Source organism: Sinocyclocheilus rhinocerous, unplaced genomic scaffold, assembly GCF_001515625.1.
Source record: "Sinocyclocheilus rhinocerous isolate Xijiao unplaced genomic scaffold, SAMN03320098_v1.1 scaffold1243, whole genome shotgun sequence".
Classification (NCBI taxonomy): Eukaryota; Metazoa; Chordata; class Actinopteri; order Cypriniformes; family Cyprinidae; genus Sinocyclocheilus; species Sinocyclocheilus rhinocerous.
Genome location: NW_015626033.1, coordinates 1,024,056 through 1,039,540, shown reverse-complemented (window position 1 = coordinate 1,039,540; position 15,485 = coordinate 1,024,056). Strand labels below are relative to the sequence as shown.

Here is a 15,485-nt window from a genome sequence, read left to right as displayed (position 1 = left end):
CTGAATCATATACTGACTGATAACTGTGTTGTGCAAAATATATCTTGATTTCTATCAAACATTTAAAAAATGTCTAATTCACCCCAAAATGATAATTCTGTCGAGTACACTCATCTTTCTAAACATTTGTTCATCTTCAAAACAAAAATTAAGATTTTTTTAATGAAACCTGAAAGATTGCGGTTTTTCCATTAAAAAAGTCCATTCTACCAAAACGTCAATGCTTCAAGAAGTATGTACATTTGAGCTTATATTTACTATATTTCATGTGCTTTATATTTGTTCTCTGATCAGTGTTTATATGTGAATAAAAGCCTAAGTAAATCTGTTCATCATATAAAGCAGTTGTGTCTACTCAGAAGACTTGGCTTAAACCACTTGATTCAAATAAATATACTTTATGAACTTTTTTTGAAAAGGCGTCAAAAGTTTTGGTGGAATGGACTTTCAAAAGAGGGACAGAAATCAGTTTTTTATACCTTAATCTGTGTTTTGAAGATGAATGAAAGTCTAAAGGGGTTGGAATGACATGAGGGTGAGTAAATGATGACAATTTTCATTTTTGGGTGAAGTAACCCTTTAAAGTCTTTGGTAATGTATGTGGAAAGCAGCAACAATTTCCAAAGTTAAATAAAGTTGTTCACGGTGAAGAATGAAACTAAGAATAAGTTCTTGGAGAGGACAATAATGGGGGGGGACAACACACACAAGCAAACCCATTTTCCAACTGTTTATTTCCATTTTTCCAGTTGTTATGATGTTAACAGTTGAATTTCAGTGCATTCTAATGAGGTGGTAATATGCTAACCCTAATATAAAACAACTGCATCAGTTCGTGAAGTCTAGTAAACCCAGCACCATGATCTTATAGTTCTTGTACAGTGTTTTGGACTTAAAATCAAATGCTAAGCAGGTCATGCAAGATACTGCCCATCGTTGAGACTGGGGATGAGAAACTTTTCCTCTCCATTTGTATTATTCTCTTTTCTTTTTCTCGAAACAGCAAAACATGGACAGAACCCTTCCAAAGATTTTCACATAGATGTCGAGTCTGAAATAACACGGTTCATTGTTCAGCTTTGAGTTACTGCACATAAGCTGAAGAAAACAAAAAAACAGTCTAGAATAAACAAAGACACATACTCGTTGAATTGTATACACATACATACAGTACATTCTCACAGATTCAAACTACAGACACTTCAACACTCCTATTTTTCTGAATAAATAAAATGAAATCAAGGTTACAGTAATACTTGTAAAATGTGAGCTGTATGGCATCAAGTGTGAGGTAGTTCAGACTCGACCTTTAAACGGCTCTTGCGTTTCATGCCTAAAAGCTTTTGCTCTTTGCAGTTACAGCAGGCTCAGGCTTCCCAGGCAAGTATGTAGGGCTTGATATCATTGCCACTGTTAAGAGCACTTAAAACAAAACAACAATAATATAAAGTAATAGCAAAATATTTCGTTTTTTACCCTGTGCACAGGTAAATAAATCCAATGGGCTGAACCCTATACGTCAACAACATTCAGATTCCCACTTTCTACTCCACAACTTAGGCCTATTCAACATTCTCTCACCTTCGCATTCTAAAGCAAATGTAAAACAAACCCACTTCCCTGATATATCTTAAACTTTTTATCAAATCATGTGTGGAGCGCCACAGTTTTCAATGTCACAAGATACAAAGCACATACGTACAGTAGGTCAATCCCCAATACAGTAGGTCCCGTTCATTTACAGCACATTACATGCCATTAAAGACCTTCCAACCTGACGGGAGAAACAAAAAAAACGCTAAAAGTAAAACCAATCCAAAGATCTGGTTCATTTCACTGTTGTACAAAAATAAATAAATAAGTAGCTTAACAACTCTAATGGAATATGCTAGGAATGGACCAGTGTAGACTTTTTTTTGTTGGTGTTCCAAATAATAATTTCTAAAATACGTGCTCTACCAGCTCAGAAAATTTCTGACTCAAATGTCAAGAAACAAACCTTAGTAGGGTTTGGAAAAATATTAGACAAAAACTGCAAAATGCGATGATACATACAATCACAGCTAATGAAGCGCAATGCTTGTTCTATAAGCAGATTTTGAAGGGGTAAAACAATTATTTTTTAATAATTATAAAAAATTAAAAAGTGCTGAAATCCTAGGTAACTAGGACTAGGACAAGAACTAGAACACCAGAGACATACGCACAAGCACATCACATCACATTTCACAGTCAATCAGCAGCAAAACTATTCATGAAAAAAGAACAGCCTGGTAAAATAAATCAACGTACATATAAAAATATTTTTTTGATGTTGTGAGTTGTTATATCTAAATGAAACTGTACAAAATGTAAATAAAATGTGCTTCGCAACAACATGACCCAGAAAATGCCACCACAGGCAAGTTGTGTCAAAGTGTACTTAAATAGCTGATATTAATTTGTGGTAAATATGGTTATGTCCATTGTAAAATACTAACATGGACTTGTTTCTAAAGACTTCATATCCCAAGTGACCAAGAAAATTATACATTGACCAGGAAAAAGACTCAAAATAAATTAATTTGAGAAAATATATTCACAATTCAATCTTTACAGATAACCTTCCAAAATCACTACGACATCATGACAAAATACTCTAAATGTAGCTTATAAAAGAAGAGATTTGTTAAGGAGTTCACTATCATTGGCTGAGTCTGTTAGGGCTGTCGCTAAAAAGATAAAACCGTGTAGTCATTTACAGCATCTAGAGCGGAACTCAAAAAAGCCATACCCGACCCAAAATAAAGTATTAGACTGGCCTAAATCTGATACCATGCCACACAGAGAGAAACTCCAGGGGAAGGTGATAGTCATCTGCAGCAGCTCAGGGGTCCCGCAGAGGCCTCCAGGCTGCTGTCTGTGTCTGAGGTCACGGTGGGCTCTGTGGACATGGACGAGACGTCATTGATGGAGGAAGAGGAGGAGGGCTGGGGTGAGCCGTTGATCACTGCTGCACCTGTGCTATGTGAAACACGACAGTCAGTTAGATCACCCAAACATGATGTGTGACTATATGCAAATGGTAAATCAATTTAAATAAAAAATAATTAGCATAATCTGCATTAGACTAAGAGAAAATCGTCTTACTAACCTATAGGGGAAGGCTGACCTCGAATGACATTTTTTATCCGTTCTTCCCAATCCAGGACTTCTTTATAGATCAGCTCTGTAGAAGACAAAGAAAACAAAGAAAGAACAATTAGAATATAACGCGAGAGAAAGAACAGAGGCCTACACAATTTTTATCTAAGTAAGCCATTTAAGGAAATAAAGCTTTGTAAATGTATATATTTAGCACAAAAACCATAGGGATTTCATTTGGGTTTAATGAAATTAAACAGATGCATAAAATCTGGGAAAAAATGTATAGTAACTTGAAAATATGGTAATGAACACAATAATTTAATTACATGGATGAAAGGGATTGAAATGAAACCAATTGTTTTGTTTTACTCCAAATGAACTGATTCTGAACTGATAAAATATGGATCGAAACTGGCAACACTTTTAGGAACTTGCAGCATCGTCACACTACATACAGTAGCTACTTGTTGGAAAAACTAGTTTGTCATTGGAAATTTGAAAACAGCTGAGCTACTGTCATGCAGCTGAAAAAGGCAGTTGCATTGTTACTTAGATATTTAATGTCATACGCTGAACAGATGAACGAAGTCATGGAAACTGGCAAGGTTTAAGTTGACAGCACACGCTCCATGAGCTGAAAGAAATATCAATCTTTCTAATTTAAGCAACTGCCGTCAGACATTTAAACATGCTGAGGAGTTTATTAACACTATTCAATCAGGTGACCCCTGCAGACAAGATTTCGACCGCGTGTGCAGTGGGCAAATCATGTTCATTCTCAGCCTCTGGCACTTTCCTTTTGCATCGGATTTCACTCTGTGAACTTTAAAGTTAGAAAAACAAACCACCTTTCCATTCCTCCACTGTATGTTCCCTCTCATCGAGCTGTTTGTCTGTGATTAGAGGAGGTGGCTGAAGAGAGAAAGATAAGCACACATAATTATGCTGGTGAGAAAAACAATCAATGTGTTGAATATGAGCTTATCTGGGGTGAAAAACAGAGCCACAAACTTCATGTTTTTCTTGTGAGAACTATTAGATACACTACTGTTGACAAGTATGAAGTCAGTAAGATTTTTTTTGTTTTTGAAAGAAATAAATTTTTTTCAGCAAGGACTTAAACCGATCAAAATTGATCTTTTGTAAATTATATTTATATGGTTACAAAACATTTCTATTTCAAATAAATGCTGTTCTTTTGAACTCAAAAAACCTGAACGTAACAGAATTAACAAAAATATTAAGCAGAATTTGAATTATTTCTGAAGGATCATGTGACACTGAAGACTGAAGTAATTACGTCTGAAAATTGAGCTTTGCCATCATAGGAATACATTACATTTTAAAATACAGTGAAACAGAAAACAGTTATTTTAAATTGTAAGAATATTTTACAAACTTACTGATCTTTGATCAGATAAATGTGGCTTTTGTGAGCATAAGAGACCGCTTTAAAAAAAAAAAAAAAAAAATATATATATATATATATATATATATATATATATATATATATATATATATATATATATATATATATATATATATATATATATATATATATATATATATATATATATATATATATATATATATATATATATATATATATATATATATATATATATAAAAAAAAAACACATATTTATTTATTTATTTTGCAAATTTATTGCTAGAAATAACAAAAAATTTTAACACTTTTGATAAAAAGGTTTAAAAATTGCAGCCCTTGATGATTTGGGAAAACAAAATCCAACATTATTTTTGTAGACTATTCATCAAAATTACAATGAGCTTGCATGTGTACTTGACGGCAGTGGATTGGAAATTGGTGTGTGTGAATGCGCATAAGCTCACCGCTTCCACTTCAGCTGGGTCGTACCACACGTTAATGTAGGGGTGCTGCAGAGCTTCATCCACAGATATTCGTTTGGATGCATCTATCACCAGCATTCTAGACAGCAGGTCTCGCGCCTGGCTTGCTGCATAACAAATCACATCCAGTACAAAGAGTTAATGGTACTTCAGTTGTTCTCAAGTGGCTTGACATGTCACCTCGACCACACAGCAGATTATTCAGGCCACTCACTGTGCATGCACTGGAAATGAATAGAATTTTGAATTAGGCTGTTTTTCTTCTGCAAATATGTGTCTCAGTTAAATGATGGATGAAATCTATAATATTAACATTTTGACATGCACATTTGCAAGCAGCGATTGCACTGCTGCCTAATGAAGTAAATTGCTACAGAAATAATGTCACCCATTTAAATCTTCAAGCAGATGTACCTTTCAGTTTGTTGTGTTCTGAATCAGCAGGGAACAGGACGTCGGGAAAGAGCTTCTCAAAGCTGTATCCAGTGTACCGGGGCCTGTTCTCCACGTAGGTCCGCACAGACTGGTTGAGTTTCATCATAAACTCCTGGGATGGTGTTCCCAGCTGCTCTATGACTTTGTTCCACTGATCAATATCTTCAGGCATTAGAGGGTTAAGAAAAGTATAAACAGTCCTACAATATCTAAAATTATCATCTTGAAAGCTTTCCATAAATCTTGTACATTGAACCAGTTCATTTTGATTGCTTATGCCATAGTGTACCATGGGAAACAAAGTATTGTGTTTACTAAAGAGAAGTGATAACCATGGAATGGATGGCACACGATAGACAGGTAAGGATACGATCTGAACCTGGAAACAACACACTACCTCTGACCATTTCAGCCATGATACAGCCAACAGACCATACATCCACTGAAAAATGAAATGAAAGTGAAATTAGCATGCAACACAGCTTAAAAAAAGGGAGGCAGAATGACAAAAGACAAAATGATGATGAAATCAGATGGCAAGCCAAGAAGAGTGATGTGCGTCATGCAGGATCTGCCATGTCTAGCATGGAAAATCAGTGAGGATGGAGCACAGACGTAACAGAATAATCATTGCAATACTATAAATAAACCGGAAACGAGTTTCACAGTGCATTACACGCCTGACCATTTACACTCATGTTGTGACTCACGATGGTGACTCATTAACTGATTATGATGGAAGGGAAAAAAAACGTTGCACAGTATTTCAGATTTAGATTTTTTACAGATGACATCAAAATCCTGATGTAGGCATTTTGGGACGATGGGACGATGTGTTCTCAAACACCATCAAGCCCCCCTTGACCTAATGGACCTGAAAGATCCCAAATTTCTAATATACAATACCATTTAAACGTTTGGAATTGGAAAGATTTTTTAAAAATGTTTTTAAACATCTTTTATGCTCACCAAGGATGCACTTCTCCCTTGTCACAAGAGCAGAGAACAGAACAGCTACAATGGCTAAATGAATATCAAAACAACTAGCAAAAACATACAACAATAATTTTAAAAATAATTTCTAGAATATGATTTAATATGAAACTAGAACAAGTACCAATGAGAAATAACTAATAAACAAGCAGGTGCCAGTGTAAAAATTCAAAACTAACCCTTCAAAATAGTGGAGTTCACCAAAGTAAAGCCAAAATTAGCCAGAAAGTCAAAACCACCCCTCACAGAAATAAATAAGGGAGTGAAATGCAAAACAAAAAAAAAGCTATAACCAAAACACAACCAACCAGTGTTTGATGAACATACAGCATGCATAACAAAGAACACAATATAAAATAATCTTCATCAAATTAATACCAAACTAGCGAGGGACTATACAGTATATCAAGCTCATTATGTGCCCCATGAGTAAAATGCAGTTTGTCAAAATGACAACAGGCAAATCTAGTGTCGAAGATGCATTTTTGTACTTGTAAGGCTCAAGGATACAGTCCCTCCCAGGAAAAAGGATTTTGTGACGGACCATTTCTGCCAAAATGCAGCCCACAGACCAAATGTCCACTAAGCGCGTGCAGCAGAGGGAAAGAGAGAAAACAGTTAAGCAGGAAGTCAGGGGGTGTTAGTATTTTTGTACTGTTGCATAAGAGCTTGTTTTATTCATTATAGTTTAGGTAAGAAATGAATGAACATGCCAAGCCATTGTCTACTCATCACACACTGAACAGGCTTTACATTTCATCAAAGTGGAAACAAAAAGACAGAATTCCCTCGTAACACATTTTGGTGCTGAAACCGCAAAGCTATTAGTGCAAGGAAAGCATTAGAGAGATGTGAAATGAAACCTGCAACACGAGGATGATATTGGCCGTTAAGCATGCATAGGATGTGCCAACTAGGCATTCTGCAGCTTGTCAGCAGCACTGACCATTGGCTTGATATCCCATTCCCAGGATGACTTCAGGGGCTCTGTAGTAACGTGTCACCACATATGGTGTCATCAGCAGACCCGTAGCTGCTGTCCTGGCCAGTCCGAAATCCAGGATCTTCAGGGTACAGTCTGACTTTACCACGATGTTGCTGGGTTTCAGATCCTAAAGAATCACCAGACAGATTAGTCAATTTGCCATTTTTTCATGAGAGTAAATAAGAAAAATATAATGTAAAATATAATATAAAAATATAATGGCAGTCCAAAAGTCTGAGACCTAAGAAAACTTAAAACCTGAGAAGAACACACACAACGTTTTGATATTTAAATTTTTTTAAATAAAAATAATGAAAAAATTGTGACATACTGTTTAAATGTTTGGTGTCAGTATGATTTTTAAATATTTTTGAAATAAGTCTTATGCTCAACAGGGCTGCATTTACTTGATTAAAAATACAGAAGAAACAGTAATATTGTGAAATATTATTACAATTCATAACGCCTGTTTATAGTTTAATATATTTTAAAATGCAATTTATTCCTGATAACAATGCTTAATGTTCAGCAGCCATTAGTCCAGTCTTCAGTGTCACATTCTTACATACAGATACAAGTTCAAAAGAACCACATTTATTTTAAATAGAAATTTGTGTCAGTTCAACTATCCACTCAAATTGTTATGCTGATAATATATTGTAAAGATAAAGTTATTACATTTGAAAAATGCAAAACAGAAGCAGACTTTTAGATGTGTGGCTGCAGCTAAGCTAACTAACATTCAGGAAATATTTATGGGAGAATCTAAACGTTTTTATCAAAATCAATAATTGCAAATAAACTGGTTATAAATTGTGTGGGCTTTAGAAAGCGTTTTAGATGTCAGCGACACTATTCTCACTATTTTTGGTTTCACTTATGGTGCTGTCTAACTGAAAACTGACCAACAATACAGTATATTTCCAAGGGCTAAAGTGTATCAAAACTAATGATCTGTACTCTCAACAAACAAGTCTTTCCACACCATTAACCTCTAAAAAGATGAATTATTTCCTTTCAGTGTTCCTCTGTTTTCTCATCACCTATCGATAGATCTGTCAGAGTGAAACCATTTTTATTCATTTAACGCTTGATTATCCACGGCTGCAAATGAAATTTGCATATTTAATGTTCAAAGGTCGCCATTCATGGGACATGACCTTGTGCAGTGACATGAGATTCATTGTATTAACATAAAGGTCTCTGGTCATATCTGCGCAAAAGCAGTACACTGTATAAGACAGAGGTAAAGTCAAGGTGAAACGGGACAGCGATGTTTACTGAGGATCACTTGATCGCTTCCCTCCTGTCGCCTCTCAACACATCCCTGCCTCAACAGCGCAATGCAGTCCACAGCAGCAGCTGCAGTCAGGCAGGCAGGCAGGCAGAGGTCTGGCTTTTTGTAATCAGCCCAGGGGATGAAACCCCTCCCCCTCCCTCACCTTAACTGATTTTTAAGCTTTTCGCTGTCAGTGCAACCTTGGCTGTGTACGGCAGTCTTTTTGTTTAGGCTAGGATTCTTTAGGCTAGGCTTTAGGCTAAAGAGCACAGACCCTGTGGATGATCCCCGCCGAGTGGAGGTGTTTTATTCCGCACAGCGTCTGGTACAGCAAATAGGACAGCCGCTCGTGGTCCAGCTCCATCTGAATGACTTGGCAGAGGTTGGCGTCCATCAGCTCCATTACTAGGTAACTGTCATTGGGGAAGGGGCGGGACAAAAAAAGAGGGTGTGATGGGGGGGTAAGAGAGAGCAGAGAAGAAGGGGAGGGGTGTGTGTGGATGTGAGAGAAAGGGGAGAGAGCATTTGGGGGTATCAGCTGGGTTCTGGCATTTTTAACTGTGTAAATAGTACGCAACATATACTCACACATCTTGGAATTCTTCTAATGTTTTTTGTGGTGTAAAAACATTTAAGAGGCCTATTATCTGGAAATGAAAAAGCATATCTATTAGACGGCTTATGCTCTGCTGGATTTCCCATTGCATGCAACATGTTACGAGACATTTTGGGGTCATGACTTACATTTTTATGGTTGACACACTTCATGAGCACCAGCTCTCTGAATGCGCGTTTGGCATGAGTCTGATTCTGAAAAGGCCGGCTGAGTTTCTTTATAGCCACATTTCGCTCAAGGTTGTGGTCATACGCTGAGCTAAAAGAGAAAAGGATGCATGAAGCAGATGAACAGATTGTGTAACGTCCTTGATTTGAGGTGGAATACGAGCTCTAGAACCTACCAGACTATTCCCTGAGCACCCGAGCCAATGGGTCTTAGATTCTGATACCGCTTCAACACTGTGAATGTTGAATCACCCACATCTACGCTGTAGAATTCTTTTTCTCGCTTATTTTTGTTCATGGTGAAGCCGAAGTGTGAGCATCCGAACAAGGCAGACTTTTACAAACCTAGACCATAAAAACAAAACAAAATCCACTATAATATTGCAACTGTTGTGATATCTTCATCACCGTAACATGATTTTCCTGCAGTATCTTTTTTTCTTGGCACTGCAGAATAAACTGAAAGGACAGCATAGAGTGGTCCCGAACCTCTTTTTGGCTCTGGGCTTTATCTCTGTGCCATCAAAAAGAAAATAACTAGAGCATACAGCTGTTAGAAACACACGCACACATAAAAAAGGGACTCATATGCCACAAAAGAGTAGGGCAGTTTCCTAATAGCTCTTAACCAGAGTTAAAACAGCAGGACTAACAGCATGACCCAGTTCCACAGAAAAATATGAAATATTTAAAATATGTCCAAATATGAAAGCATTAAGAAATTGCATTTTGGATCCATAGCAACAGAGAGAGATTTTTGTCAAGACTTCATTCTAGACAAGCTTTGATTTGTGGTTGCAACTGTATACAATCAAGCAAGAAAAAAATATAAATAAATAAATTACCAACCACTTTTTGACATACAGACCAATATCAATACTTACACAATCAGGCACGCACCCAAACAAACCAGTTAATCAAGTAACACAATTTCTAATTTTAATCAGAGCCAAATATTAGTCTTCCAGGATAATAACACTGACTCACAATTATCACAACATTCCCAAAGAGAATAATTTCAAACCACAAGTATTATTATGCACAATAATAGAAATGAATAGAAAGAAACCGCATTCGATTAAATTATTTATAAAATACAGTATTCAGGACAGCTTCACTAATAAAAGGTAAAAATGAATCACATTGTGACTGGCTAAAACATTTTTTTTTGTTTCTAGTTAGCTTGATATCTAGGCTATATACAGTCTAAACAATGGGACAAATCCTGATTAAGACACAAACTTTTATGGTTTGTTTATTCGATTAAACATTAGGGCTCAGTTTCTTTTAGTATAACAATTTACTCATCAAACTAATGGGCAAATTTTGTCAAGCTGAAATCAATCAGCCTGTTGCCAATTTAAAAGTGATATTTACATTTTTGATAATATATGTATCCTGATTTACATAACAGCACAGGCCAGTAAGATACAATATATACACAAGAAATAATGTATAGCTTTTTGTCAAGTCTTTGACAGTGATCAGTATACATACTAAACCCATAAGTAAATCAGCCTCTCTTATGTTTCATTCCTGATTCAATTCTATCCAGAAAACACACACAGTATGGTTACAGTGGGTGGCTGGCAAACCGAGCAGCTTGACAAATAGCATTGTAAGTGATCTCACATAACCCACGGAGCCCGGCTCATTTATTAGCCGCTACGTTAAAAAGCCTCATCATTCAAAACAGCGACATTATCGTATTACTGTCTCAAATAAAAGAAAATGAGCTGTGATGTATACACACACCCTCCCCCACGGCGAAACAATACCACGCATTAAAACCACCTTAAAACGCTCACTTACCTGCTACGATTAAAATACAAACACTCCCTGTATCCTAAATGCCCGCACTCTCCAGAAATTATGTGGTGAAGGCTCTATCGATTATTAATAGCGCTTATTCGGCTGCTGGTTTCGATAACATGACCTCAGCGTATTGAAAGCGATTTCTTCCACTGGCAGCAGGCCTCGCGTGCACTGCGGACGACATGCGCTCTACGTCACCAAACCCCCACGCGCTTCCGTGCCATCATCACGCCGGTCTATTCATAGATAAGATCTATCTATCTATCTATCTATCTATCTATCTATCTATCTATCTAGCTAGCTGTCTATCTATCTATATGTCTGTCTGTCTGTCTGTCTGTCTATCTGTCTGTGAATCTATTCTATTAAAATCTGTCAAAATAGGCTATTATTGATCAAATTAGGCTACGTTGTGCATCCTTTTAAGGATATTAATATATTTAACCCACTCAGATATATATTTTAATTAATAAAATATGAATGCATTTAAAAATGCACATTTAAAACTGTTAATCTAAACAAAGAGTAAATTAATCATAAATTATTTTAATATTTCTTGCGTGAAAACTGCTATATCAATCTGTTTCTCGGGAAAAAAAAAAAAGAGTACTGTCCACAGTTGCGGAACCTAATAAAGTTTTTTCAAAAGTTAGTGTTTTTGTTTACCAAAGTGACAACAGTGGCAGTGATGAGCTTGAGATGAAATAGACAGGTAAATACCAATTGTTTTAATATACATTTTTTATTCTGTGTAATTTTCAATCAAGCTGTAAAAGTATGCAAAAAAGTGTACAAATGTTTAATTTTGTGTATTTTACAGATACATATACACTAGCTATCTTTAGCAAGACTAAAGAGTCAGCCATTTTATTAAAAAAAAAAAGTAATGTAATTTTCATTACAGAATGTTATTTAACACAATACAGGACTTGAAATGTGATGGAAAACAATCAGAATACTTCTGTGCATGCATTGTCATAGACACCTAAACAAGGACAAGGACAAATAAAATGCTATTTAAATATATAGGCCTACATAAAAGGACCACAGCATCACTCTCAGAAAAAAAAGGTACAAAACTGTGGGTACCCTCCTGATATGCACACTTCAGGTACTAATTTGGGGGTAAATAAGGAACAAATATGTACCTTTTAGCTTTTGTACCTACCATCCCAGTGACAGCTTTCTAACTTTGTTTTGAGAGTGTTGAGTAAAAAATAAAAAAAAGGTCCTGAAGACTTCCTCATCCTCTTTTGTCATTGCTCAATCCAATTGAGCTCTTAGCTGTGGTCTAAGAATAGTTGTTAAATTTGCAAAAATGTTTCGACGTCCCACAGACATCAGTTGCTTCTTAGTGATTAGATGGGAGTAGTTTATCAGCAAATGCTTTTTTGTATGGTTGTACAGTACTACTGTATGCTGAATTGGAGATTGTGCATAGCTAGGTCACATGAGGCACTTGGTAACAGAAGGTAAATGAAACATGTAGTGATTCACAGGATTAAAGTGTGTGTGCCGGGACTGAAGGCATCAGAGAGAGATCAGGACCTTAAGACATCGAATGCTAGAAGGTAAAAACTATTCATATTATAATTTGTACAATTTTGTGAATCTCTCTTCATGTGATTTCAGAAATGTGTACGTTCTAAGATTAACAACATAGTCCGTTTGTAATTAATTAATGCTGCTGCCATGACTTGGTCAGCTATATTGGTTAATGCTATTAAAATGCTACAGTGCTGAGTTGTGATTAGTTTATATATATCTCAGAATTTTTGATTTGGACAGGGATAGCCTAGAACCTCTCAATCAATAGAGAATGCAAAAAGAAGAATATAAAAACAAAAATCACTTTTATTTTCCTGATATTTTTAGTTTAGATTTAACCAGTGTTTATGTGCCCCTGTTATTATTTGTACACAAAGGCTACACTGTTTGTCAGAATATTCTAGGATTTGATTATTGAAGGAATGCAGTGAGTTTAGTGTCATTTCTTTCTCTTAGTCCATGAGAAAATGCATGTCTTCCTAGATACTAATGGTCTGATAGAGCTCAAGCTTATTTTGATTTTTATTTAAATTTTAGAGGCACATATATATGTATACAGCAATGTTGATTTAAGTGTTTTTAGCATTTGTGTGCTTAAAATTAAGCATTCTATTTCTGACAGGCCACAAAAAGAAACTCAAGGCTTCTTGTAATGTTCAGACCTATGTTTACACATCTGCAGGTCCTGCTTAACCTTCTTTGGAGTTCAAGCTCATTATTGCATCGGTACATTTTTGTGTGTATGTGTCCAGCCCAAACATTTGTTGTTCTGACTGATCTGACATACTGAGGCAGAGAACAACCCGGTATCCATAAATTACTTATATTTTTAGATTACTGCGTTTACCGTATTTTAGTATGTCCTTTTTTACAAAGGTGTTGAGTCATTAACACCCAGGTTGTGTAATTAACCAGTCATTGTAATCTCCCTGTATTGGCACCCAGACTTGATCTAGTTTAATATAAGCCTCAAGACAACCAAACAACAACAGACTGAACGTATGGGTTTTAAAATACATTACAGTCATTCTTATTTAAATGCATTTAGTATAATATATTTACTTAATATAATTAATATATGTTTAATCTAAATGTTTTAATATACATTACATTTTTTATTTGACCTTTAATGTATTTATGACAGCATTTAAAGTTCTGAAAAGTCATATAGATGTATTTTTTAAGTAGCTCTTCAGATTATACAAAATATACTGCTAAATAGCCTTGAAACGGTTAAAGAGGCAATGCTACAACAGTAATTACAGCAATATCCTCATTATTTATGAGAGCTGTTATATAGCCTTTATTTTATTTATTTATTATTATTTTTACATTTTAGTAAATTTCTCTTGATTTGAACCAAAGAGAAACCTGAAAATATTTTTGCTCTCTATGCCATTAATTGCAGTGTAGTATTTTACCTTGACATGCTGAAATTAGCAGAGTGAGAATGTGGTTGGGAAAATTTGTTTAGAGTCATGACTCTAAGTCTTAATGGCTGATGTTGGTGACATATCTTGGCACATTTACTTGAGCAGTCACTAGGAGTACCTTGGCAATATCCAGGTCCTGATGTCTCCTTATGGACATCTGATTATGTCCCACATCACATGCCAGATTACTGTAATCCTTAACATTTTTTATGTTCAGTGCATTTGCTTGTTGTTACCTTGCTTTGAAATTTGAATCAAAATTTCCATTAACAGCATCTGACAATGTTACTTGTGATGTGATTAAGAGTAAAAAAGTGTATGCAAAAATGTGTAGGATAAGATTTGATTTTATTCCTTTGTGAATTGACTGGATAAAAAATAATGTGCACTAATTAATCATGATCCACGTGCTTTTAGAAAGTCAATACTGTTTTAATTTTATGTGGACTTTAACCAGCCACACATCACTTAATGTATACATCACAGTAAGAGGAAACCCATAAAGACCAGATAAATTAATAAAAAAATACACTATTCTATTGGTTTATTAAATTATATTTCTCATAAATACCAAAGAATGTGTTTATAGTAAGTAAGTTACTATAGTAAGTAATTTATAGTAAGTTCAATTCTGCTCTTGCAAGCAATTTAGATTTATGAACGTCTACATCAAAGAGAGTGGTACCAAAGGAACATTCTTTTGGTAAGTGCATATTATTAATTAGTGATGGACATGTTCTTGATGTGAAATGTCTCCCTCTGGCGTCCTTCTTGAGTAGTTACAGTTAAACAGACCAGAATGCATACAGTTTTTCCTAATGGCTTTGGCAGTCTTAAAGTGCCCCTATTATGGATTTTTGAATATTACCTTTCATGCAGTGTGTAACACAGCTAAGTGAATTGAAACATCCTGCAAAGTTTTAAATCTGAAATTGCACCGTGTATTAAGTTATTGTCTCTCAAAAGAAAGAGTCGACTCTGAATCAGTACTGAAAGAGTCGTTTCATGTTGACGTCAACATGAGACATTAGCATATTGCCCGCCCACTTGTTGGTCTTTTCACGTTGGTCTGAATGAAAATGCAAATCCATTCTTTGCCACGAGGTGCTGCTTTTGGAGCGGTAAAAATAACGGTTTCCCCGGCAACGCTGTACACAAAGCAGCACTGTGCTCACAAACCTGCCTTTATCAGGCATTACAGGCATGATGAAATGAA

The 15,485-nt window shown here is 35.6% G+C and overlaps 2 protein-coding genes across 4 annotated transcripts in view; one reads left to right on the top strand and one right to left on the bottom strand.

Moving 5' to 3' along the window:
- Positions 1–716: 716 nt before the first annotated feature.
- Positions 717–11,486, bottom strand: mapk8a (mitogen-activated protein kinase 8a). 3 transcript variants are annotated; one of them, XM_016511152.1, is made up of 12 exons: positions 11,286–11,486; positions 9,650–9,818; positions 9,435–9,564; positions 9,279–9,337; positions 8,965–9,103; positions 7,373–7,538; positions 6,937–7,008; positions 5,413–5,595; positions 4,981–5,105; positions 3,975–4,038; positions 3,134–3,208; positions 717–2,998 (listed from the first exon to the last, which is right to left on the bottom strand). In XM_016511152.1, exons 2-12 carry the CDS (start codon positions 9,769–9,771, stop codon positions 2,853–2,855), a joined length of 1,281 nt encoding a protein of 426 aa, XP_016366638.1. In that variant the 5' UTR covers positions 9,772–9,818; positions 11,286–11,486; the 3' UTR covers positions 717–2,852. The 3 variants fall into 3 exon arrangements, with proteins under 3 accessions (XP_016366638.1, XP_016366629.1, XP_016366644.1); XM_016511143.1 differs by lacking the exon at positions 6,937–7,008 and adding an exon at positions 5,804–5,875; XM_016511158.1 differs by lacking the exon at positions 6,937–7,008 and adding an exon at positions 5,804–5,875 and having other exon boundaries at positions 2,896–3,003.
- A 1,140-nt stretch (positions 11,487–12,626) lies between these two features.
- LOC107707196 (tyrosine-protein phosphatase non-receptor type 13-like) overlaps positions 12,627–15,485 on the top strand; it is a 36,587-nt gene continuing 33,728 nt past the window's right edge. The window contains 1 exon segment of the mRNA XM_016511133.1: positions 12,627–12,859. Coding sequence (XP_016366619.1) covers positions 12,765–12,859 — 95 coding nt within the window. The 5' untranslated portion in view covers positions 12,627–12,764.

What these genes read in the sequence shown, in the direction of transcription:
- mapk8a (XM_016511152.1), bottom strand. Translation starts at nt 9,771, where the DNA reads ATGAACAAAAATAAGCGAGAAAAAGAATTCTACAGCGTAGATGTGGGT. An exon ending in CGGCGGGGATCATCCACAGG is followed by an intron (nt 7,539 to 8,964) that starts GTCTGTGCTCTT and finishes GTGATTCTTTAG; the next exon opens with GATCTGAAACCCAGCAACAT. An exon ending in AGGTCAGCCTTCCCCTATAG is followed by an intron (nt 2,999 to 3,133) that starts GTTAGTAAGACG and finishes CACATAGCACAG; the next exon opens with GTGCAGCAGTGATCAACGGC.